This window comes from Larimichthys crocea, chromosome XIII, assembly GCF_000972845.2.
Source record: "Larimichthys crocea isolate SSNF chromosome XIII, L_crocea_2.0, whole genome shotgun sequence".
Taxonomy (NCBI): Eukaryota; Metazoa; Chordata; class Actinopteri; family Sciaenidae; genus Larimichthys; species Larimichthys crocea.
The window spans coordinates 6,870,389-6,880,619 of record NC_040023.1 but is presented as its reverse complement, the minus strand read 5'-3'; the positions used below and the strand labels follow the sequence as shown (position 1 = coordinate 6,880,619).

The following is a 10,231-nucleotide window of genomic DNA, read 5'->3' as shown; positions in this document are numbered from 1 at the left end:
TGGTCAGTACACTCCCCATCATCTCCTTGACATTAAATTATTGACTTCTGACCTTTGGAAAAGCATAATCTAAGATATGTTTTAATGTTAAATGTAAGTTTCAACCTGTGCTTCTACAAATTTTGGGGAGAAACTGAGGAAGTAGTTAGAGATACATATGACAATATCATCTGCATACAGGAAAATCTGCTACATGACATGATTCTGGTCGAGCAAAGCAGTGGACCAAGGATAGAACCCTGTGGAACACCTCTTTTACTGCCCAGAATAATAAATATTTCTTATTTTTAATGATAACGCCGCTTAAAGTTGCAAATCCAAGATGCACTGTGGAGTTTAGTCAGAGAAGTTTCATTTTGAAGGAGAATATTCTGCTTCAGTTTGTAACCGCCTTTCAAACTGCCTCCCCCACAATGTGATTTCTTCATCAACTGAGGATTTAGGTCCTTGTCTATTTTAAGCCACTCACATTGTTCATTTTATCAACAAACACACCTCCACCTGCCTGATCCAGCCGCTTACTTCATTCGGAGTGCAGAGCAGCTTCACTGAGCCCTTTGGAAAAAAAGTGAGAAGTGAGAGTGAGAAGGAGGGAGGGTTAGAGAGGGTGGGCGTGTGTGCATGTGTCTGAGTGTAAGAGAGGGAGAGAGAGAGAGAGAGGCAGAGAGAGGGAGAGGGAGGCGCTGCATCAACCCGGCATACAGCAGCAGCAGCAGCAGCAGCAGCAGGCTGGGCTTAGGGATCTATTGTTCCCTGTTTTATTACTGCCAGACGTTTTTCTCTCTCATTAAGGATCCAGGAGAGAAACAGAAACAGAGAGGACGAGGAGAGAGAGAGGAGACCTCAGCCACGGGATTACTTCTTCTTGGACGCACTGGTGTGGACAAAGCAGAAGCAGAAAACACACACACACACACACACTTCAGTCAAGCTCTGTACCTCGTGGTCAGGCTTGCTTTTTCCCCCCCCTCTTCGCTGCATTGGCAACTACAGCACTTGCCGTGCAGTGGCCATGGGGCTGGCCGGCAGAGCCATGGGGATGCTGGGGGTCTCAAGAGGGGCATTGCTCTTCTCTCTCTGGAGGATAGCGCTGCTCTTTCTCTCCATCTGGGAGCTGGATGCACAAACCGCAGTGGAAACTAAACCCCTATACATCTGGCAAACAGGTATGGTACACCCTCTCTAATCCTGGGGTTCGGAGCGGGGGCGGGAGGTCCTGGAGATGCTGAGTGGCTGGATGGATGTCCCATCTACTACTACTCTTGCAGTCTTGATGTAATATTCAAATGTAAATGTTTGTTGGTGGAGGAAAGCTGGTGGAACTTGCTCAAAGTGCTTTTTTTTGTATTTTTTTAGCTTTATTTGCATTAATTGCATATTCACTTTTTTATGATTCCATCTCATTTTCCTGCATCATTTAATTCAAAAGTTTCATCCCCGAGCGTTTTTCATGCAGACGTGCATGTGGCAGAGGTTGATGCATTGGAGCCATCTTGCTACTGTATAGTGTGGTAACATATTTACTGCAGTCCCTGAGGTGAGATGCCTCTTTGCCCCCAAGACCGGGAGTTAGAGGAGCGGGCTGTGCTGGCTGTCTTTCGGCTGCGCTTCCTTCGTTCTGGGCTGAGGCAGCTGGGACCTCTTGGCTGCCCCGCTCTGCTATTGGACTCATTTATCACAGTTTGACATGTGTGCAATTGATGAAATGGTGTGTGCACTGTAGCTGCATGTGGCTTCTTTTTTCTGAGCGAGGGGGGGGTAATACAAGCATGCTGCAGAAAGAATTAGTAGTACAGTATTTGAGTGCAGATGCAAATGTGTGGTTTGTGAAAAAGTAACCCAGAGGTGGATGTTAATGATGAGTCAAACTAGTGTGTTGTGAGTACAGTAGCGTTACAGTGGAGGCAGCGGTGCGGTACAATACAAGGCTCCCCACTGCTGCTGTTTTGGGTGGTGCCTCTCACCGGGGGTTGAGACTCATTCTCTGTGAGAGAGAGAGCAGCACATGGTCGGGACACAATACTCATGCATGGTCCAACGAGCAGAGCGAAGGAGTGAGAGAAGCAGGGTGGAGGAGGAGTGATGGGAGCAGGGGTAGGGGTAGGGGGGGGGATGCACGCCGCACCATCCCCTCTCCCCGCTCCCCCTCACCCATCGGGACAGGAGTGCCCTTTGGATGCAGCTGGAGATCAATGTTCTTTTTCACTACTGTCTAATCTCTCTCTCTGTTTCACTGGATCAATGTACTGGTTTCACTGGGATCCTCCAACCCCCCCCCTCCCACCGGTAGGGAGCTGATCAATGGGTATAGTCCTGGCAATGCAGCTCAGCCTGTATGGGATCAATGCTGGCTTTGGGTGGAGTCTAAAATGTAATCTATACTTCTTAATAATCTGTGTTTGTAATACCCTGAAGGTGCAGAATGCAAATAACATATAATATATATTTCTTTTAATTGTATAATGATTAAATCAAAGCTGTAATTACTAGAAAGGAGATTATATTTATTTCTCTGCAGAGATTTTGTCCATGGGGCTTGAATTCTGGTGCCATAATTACACTGTGTGAGCACTAAAAACAGGACGTGATACCACTTTAATTCCCATGTACAACAGTGTTGGGGCTCGGCCTCAGCTCATTTTGACGTTCTTATCTGTTGTCTCGCTTCTTCTGTGGCATCAACGCGACAGTTTTTCACAATCTGTTCGTTCGTTATCACCACGACATCGTGAAAAAGAGAAAGACAGATAACTCTAACGTGTTCAGGAGCTGCCAGAGACTCAGCAAGTGTTGAAATAACTCAAAGTAACGTGTCGTGCAATCAGCAAACTAAGGCTCAGTTCATGAGTGCAAGACAAAGCCAAATGTTGAAAGTTGTAAACGGACAAAAAAGCTTAAATTGCTCCGAGAAAGAAAGCCAAATTATGTATCGACGTTCGTCAGCTATTCTGTACGGTATGAGTGTCACTTAGCATTACCATCACTGCCACGGAGAACGATTGAGGCTTACAAGAACAAGTCCAAAACCTTTTTATACACTATTATACACAAAAATATCTAGCTCAACTGTCTGCCAACTTTAGTCTGTTATCACTATTTTCTACTAAATATCACATATAATCCATCTGATGGAGATTCCATCCTGAGTGCAGCTGATAAAACGGTTAAGTAATTATTTTTCATTTAAAAGCAGAAATATGGACTGTACTTTTTTTGGCAGAAAAAGGGGAACATTCAAAAAAATAAAAAATTAAATAGCTGTTTCCCTTTTTTTTTCACTCCGGTGGGAGCAAAATTGAGCTTTTAGGAGGAAAACTGAGAGTTTGATGGCGGTGGGAGCAATCAGTGCCAAAACTAATTAATTTAACATTTTCTATCTCAGCCACCTCAGTTAAAAAAAACAAAAAAACATCAAACTTTCTTTACGTCCTCTGTTGTTGCTTTGCTTCTTCTTCTCCCATTTATTTTTGTTTACCGGCTTCATTGTTCACACCCCTGTGCAAAGGAATGGAAATCCCATGGTATTATGTGCTCTGCCTCCCACTATGTTAAGGCATGGAGGAGATTAAGGGTAGAGAAATCAGAGCAGATTGGCCAGACAAAGTTAACCTAGATACAGTATAGACATGTTTATGTGTGTGTGTGTCTCCTCTTGGCTTAAGTGTGTCCCTGCTGATGTTAGTTTGCCCCGCTGACAGGACACTGAGACACTGATGCTGAGATGAATGGTAACTGAACCATTTTTACACGTCGGTGCGTTCTTTGAGGTGACTTTTTCTTCGTTTCGTTGAGAGCTTGTCATGCTTCCTGGAGATCATCATCCAACAATGCAGGAAGATCAGCACCTCTCATGTCTGAGAGGGAGGAGCAGGAGGAAAAAGGGAGTTTTGGCTGAATCAACACCTCTGGTGCAGATGGGCGTCTGAAATTAGCCACAGGAGTAGTAATGTGGGGGGTGGGGGTACTCAAGAGACTGCTGTTCCCAGCGAAATGTGCGGAAGTGCCAAGAGTATGATTTGACTAAATGCACTACGGAAATATTAGTATTTAATCCATTTAATCATCCCCAGTGGGCTACTACCAAGGCGGTTGTGTAACCAGGCCAAAAAACACTAAATTAAACAAACGGACGAGTCGCGTGTCGCGTCGCTCCCCTACGCTACCTGCATATGTGTGGGATTGTGTTGCGATGTTTAATCTGGCACTGTGTGTGAGGTCTTTTTGCAGATGACTTGCATGTGTTGTCTCAGTGTTTGCAGCACAGAAGCTGCAGACAGAAGGTTCAGGATTAGGTTCGTGTTCCTCGGGAGTCTCTATGAGAAGAAAATCCTCTCCAGCCTGATATACCACGTTGTTCTCCCTCATTTAAGGGATGTATGGAAATGTATCCACAGCACACTGGTGTGAATTGCAAAGATACGATGATTACAGAGAAACAAAACACTCTGCGTGGACAATCAATCTGCGCAGCGGAGCTCAAGCATCACAGCAAATCCATAAAATAAATTAGAAAAATAGGTTCGTTTGTTCAGTTGGTGCTTCAAAACAAAGGCGATCCCTCTGTTAGCTCGGTGTTTCTGAGATGTTACAGCTGCCACGATGAACGTGTCAGAAACTCTGACAGCATCAGGGAGAAGAGAGACGGAGACAGACAGAGACAGAAAGCAGGCTGTCGTAGGCGTGTGAGAGAGAGAGCGGGCGTCCACATATGGAGAGAAAAAGTGCAAATTTAGATATCATGTATAATTAAAACTCATCGCCCGTTGAGAAATTTGAGAGTTTTGATCGTCGGGAAAAATTGATGAGGATGCCAAAGTGAATGAGTCCTGATGGTTAAGATAGCTGAGCTCGGGATAAATGAACGTCAAACTCTGTGGAGACTGAACGGAGTCAACTGTTTACTGACTTCCAGAAGTTCGATTTAATAATCCAAAGCGCCTCAATCTCATCTCACCAAACAGGAACCTGAAAGTATCCTTTAAAATCCACCATAAAAAGCTCGAGGACAGCCGAAGCAGCGTCTGATCTTTTGTGTACAGATGAAACAATGCAACAGATTCATCTCTGAGGGAAAAGTTTTCTTAAACAAGTGCGAGGAGGTCTTATATTCACAAATAAAATCAGGTAGATCACAGTGGCTGTTCGGACTTCCAAGAGTCCTGGTGCTTTGTACTCCCCGGGTGGACTTGTTGGTCTTTTCAACGCAGCGAACCGTGTAGCGTACTCCACGGGGCAGGACACATCCTGGTACAACGCAGGACAACAAAAGCTCTCTGCAGAGCCGAACAAACCCGGCGCAATGACTGATGGTAATTAGCGGGGCAGTTCGCCTGTGCAGACTTCAGAAACACCCAATGAATGGAGCCCATTTAGGCCCTGTATAAACCACACACACACACACACACACACAAATAAAACAACACAGTGTCTCTGTATTGTCCTCATGCAGCTCTGTTCAAGACCCTGTGCCGCAGATGCTCGTGGCCATGTGGCGCACAAAAGAAAGAAGAGGCTTCACCTCAAGTCACATGGCCCGTTCTTTGTTCTTCCTCCAGTGTCCCCATAGAATCGCCACCACCCCCCGACACACACACACACACACACACACCCAACCCTTACTCAAGGTGACCTTTAACCTCAGAGCTGAGAGGGGTCTCGTGAGGGCATCAATAGTGAAAGGGAGGCGGGAGAGCGGAGGGTGAAATACAGCAGCTTCTCCAGATCAAGTGTCAAGTGGTTAATTCAGCCATTTACACCAGTAAATTTAATAAGCTCCGGGTAAAGTGGAGGTCTGCTGATTGAAGATAACACAGTGATATGCCAGTACGGATGTATTTTGATTAAAGCTGCCAGTTAATTTGTATAATTAAAGCTGCGCTGATCAATATTGAGTATGTGTACAGTGGTCCCTCGTTTATCGCGGGGGATACGTTCTAAAAATAACCAGCAATAAACGAAATCCGCGAGGTAATCGGCTTATTCTACATGTTTTAAAGCCGTAAAACCCCTAACCACACACTTTTATACACTTTTCTCAGACAGGCATTAACATTTTCTCACATTTCTCTCTTATTTAAACACTCTCAAAGGTCAAACTTTCGCAGATTTAACAAAATGGTGTAGGTGTTTTTTTCCCGAGTGCAGAACATACAACGCATTTTGTACAGTACTCCCTTAGCCAATCAGGATGCAGAACACAATGCACGTTCATACTGTACATTACGCTGTAAAAAAAGCATGCAAAATTACACTAAAAACAATCCGCGAAACAGTGAGGCGGCGAAAGGTGAACCGCGTTATAGTGAGGGACAACTGTAATGCGAAAGTGGCAAAAACGCAGTTTAATGCGTATTTGATTTAAGTCTGATAAAAATAAATAAATAAATAAAAACAATCACTTTCATTTCTGCACCCAGCTTCAGGCCTGGCTTTGCATTCAGACTGAAAACAGAGGAACTGCTGGCTCACATCAAAAGAGAAACACAGTCAGTGTTCAGTGTATTTCTCAGTAAAAACTACCTACTGTAAGTACGTTTTCTCAAGGTCTGCTTCAGTACAGTCATAAGGTTCTGACTTCACTTTTAGTTTTTCTATTACGGGAACCTTTCTGCTTTTCCCTGTATACCTTTTCAGTCGATATGAGATAATACTGCAGTTATTAGTGGGTACAAACCTCTTGTTCTTCTTCTTCCGTCCAGTACTTCTTTAAACGAACGTATCCTCACATCTTCTTGGGTTGCACCTCATCTCTCAGAATAAAAAGGTTGACATAGCGTGCTCAACCTCAAACTGAGGAGGTTGATTCAGGCACATCTCCTGTTAGTTGGTTCTTTGGTTTCAGCTTCCATAAAGTTTTGTTACTTCTACTTCTTCCACTACTGCTGTTTCAGCGCTGCGAGCTGCGTCTCAAAATAGTCGTCCTCACAGCGAGGTCGAACTTTCTTTAGCGTTTTTTCCAACCTCTGATGAAAAGCCATGCCTCTTGGATGTCTCAGCGATCGGCTCTTGAGTTCAACGATGTTGTATACCTTGTAAAAATAAACCTAAAACGCTGCTCTACGCCCATCTTATCTCCTTACGTGACTCACAGTGATGAAACTAAAATGTCCGACCGTAATGATAAAACTCTTGTGTGCAGCTCAGGAGGGATGAAAACCTGTTTTCTACCCTTTTTTTTTGTAAGCGCCGCTGATGTCAAGCACCCTTTTCAGTGAAAACATGGATGTTCGCGTGTGATTAAAAGGCATTTGTTGTTTTTGAACAGACACTTGAGCGTCAGATTGGCCCGCGCAGACGGAGTTGAAGGAGTGCTATCAAGGCATAATGGAGGCGGGTGAAATTATTTCTGTTTTCCCTGGGATTCATCAAGTGCCAAATTGCTGCCATTATTCTGTGTGGGTTTGAAGAAGCTGCATCCAGCTGTTCAATTCTGCCTGGCGGTGCCGCCCCAGGTGGAGGAGGCATATGTGTGTGTGTGTGTGTATAAACACTTTGACACACAGGTGCATGTACACACCGTCACTCCACAGACCTCAGTGCTGTGTCTTTGTCTCTCAGTCTCAGTCGTCTGCTTGTCTCTAATCGTCCCTGTAATCCCCATTAACATTAACGTTTAACACACTGTTATTCCTCCTTTTTCTTACTTGACATGTAAAAAAAAAAAAAAGAATATATAATCAGATAGTTTAGAATCTCAACACCCTCACAAAAAGCTGAGTGACAGTGCAATTCGTCTCGCACCCACCTCCTTGCTATTTTATGCTATTTCTTTTATTTCTCACTCACAAAAACAGCCACAGCAATACCCATTCACACACACACACACACACATAGTGAGAGATGGGCTTTGTGCTGAATGTGTGTGCATGTGTGTGTGGCGTGCCTCATTACTCCCAGTGAGAGGGTTGACAGTGGGGGAGGAGTGTTACTGTCAGTATCCCACCTACAGGCAGTGGACATGGGGAGGCTGAGTAATTACACGGGAGTGGGGTTTGTTCGATCCGGGTGCGACTCCACTGCATGGCCACCACCTTGTATGTTAACTGACAAGAGGGCCAGCAGAGACAAAATACGCACTCAGGTTTAAATGATCAATGGGTTTACAGATGTATGGGAGGCTGACACTGGCCAAATACAAGAGCGCGTTCATTATAGCCACAATATGACAATGTCAGACAGGACCAAAAACAAACCGAGCTTATGGTGATTGTAAAGGTGGTCAGCATGAATGTGACCATCAAATTTTAAGGAAGATCTGCCTTAGCTTGTGATAATTAGGTTGTCTTTTAGCTCTGTTTTGGACTCAACCAATCATAAAAATGATACTTCCTCAGGGAACCATGAATATTTAAGCGAATTCAATGCCAGTTCTTCAAATAGATTTTGCGATATTTCAAAGGATAAGTGAAAACTATGGCATGCCAGTGGTGCTAGGCTTTAAAATCAGGGGGATCACATGTCAACATAATTAAGATTCAACACAATTATGATTCATTCTGTGGAGACCGTGAACCATGGGTCCAAAAAAAGTCAATCTTTTGAATCAAGGGCAAATGGTCAACGGTCTCTTTCTCATTTGTCTTCACCACATAGTAGATAGCTGACAAGTAACAGACCTAATTATGGAAAGATGGACAAATAAGAATGGGGCCATGTGGAGCAAGTGGTGATGGCCAAGAGGACGAGCATTTCAATGCCAAGCAACTGTTTGTTTGTGGGTGCAGCCAGCGGTCCAGAACAATACCAATCCAACTAACCATATTACAGTGATTAGTGATGGTCTTCCTGCCCCTGAGATAAACCCTTCCCTCTGGCTAACTCATGCTCCCTCTGAGGCTTGATTAGTCCTGGGAAACGTGCCGGAGGATTGGCCTAAGCAGCATAAAGAGCTTTTCATCAACCTGCTTCTTCGTCTCTATGTCATCTTCTATTAGCGCTAACCTCAAACTAACACTCACCCTACATATGATCTAAAGACCCATCCACTTCACTAACTGTCAGAAATCTTCAGGTCTTGACTTCAGTGGTGAACAGACTGACAGAGAAGAACCAATGTCAGAAGTACAGCAAACTCAACATCAACAAAAGCTTTAAATTCAGTTGTTGTTCTTTTAGAGAAAATGTGTCATCCAGTTCATTTAATACAGTTGCAATGAAAGATTCAACAGAAACACATCAGCAGCCGCCGTCACTCCTCAGTTTATCAGTGTTAAATATGTTTTGCCATAACAAAATAAAGTATAAAGTAAGTTATAAGTTCAGCATTTATAGCAGAACATGTCTGATCAGTAAGAGGCCAAATATTTGATACCAACACAGGCCTTAAAGCTATGTACTGAATGTTTGCTACCCAGGCCTATAAAGAGCATTCTTTCTCCACTAGAAGTGGGAGTGCGGAGGCGACTTTTAAACAGTGTGTAGACCTTGATTTGATAAAATAAAATGCACAGAAAATGTAACAAAACTGTTGAATACATAAAACACGAGGAATCCAGATGATAACAGACAGAGGGGGGTAGTTGGTTTTGAATTAGACGGACTCCTGACCTCTGTATTTTTAAAATTCTGGCTATGGTTCAATTTCAGACTGAATGCAAAACTGAGAGGTTGAGACATCAGCGTATATGTTGGTAGCTAGAGTTGCAGACTTCTGTACAGTTGATATGATTTGCAGGGTTTAAACAACATAAAGAAACACCTTGAGACAAAAACCAACCTCAACCTTTTACAATGTTTGTAATGGACAAGTGGGTCATGAACCCATGACCACGTCATGTCACCAAAATAGTTACGGTTTGCTTAGTTTAATGTAATTAAAGTTACTCAGTTGAGGTTGGAGGAAGTCATGGTTAAAGTGATGGCGATGGTGTGTGCAGAGACTTGTCTATCACCATAATTTCATTCGGGTTAATGGGGGAAACACACAGTGTCTTACTTAGTGGTAATGGTGCTCAGCCACATGATATAATGACTTTAATGATGGAGTCACGCAGTAGCAGGGCATCAGACTTAGAGGAGTCCTACTCTGAATTGTATCTCACTATACTACGAGGCTGTGCTGGCAGAACCTCATTGCCACACACACATACCTATACAGTGGGTAGTACTATTTTAGTTCTGTGTGATGTGTTATAAATAGTTGAGGCGCTGACACAAGCAGAGATTCACCTCTGGCAGTCAAAACTGTGCAAGTAGAAAAATAAGAGAGTGCAAACTGGCATGGACACCCACC

The 10,231-nt window shown here is 43.8% G+C and overlaps 1 protein-coding gene across 1 annotated transcript in view; it reads left to right on the top strand.

Moving 5' to 3' along the window:
- The first annotated feature begins 683 nt into the window (after positions 1-683).
- The window catches only part of thsd7aa (thrombospondin, type I, domain containing 7Aa), a 122,666-nt gene continuing 113,118 nt past the window's right edge, over positions 684-10,231 (top strand). Inside the window, exon 1 of the mRNA XM_019259691.2 lies at positions 684-1,166. Coding sequence (XP_019115236.2) covers positions 1,013-1,166 — 154 coding nt within the window. The 5' untranslated portion in view covers positions 684-1,012. The remainder of the gene's footprint in view (positions 1,167-10,231) is intronic.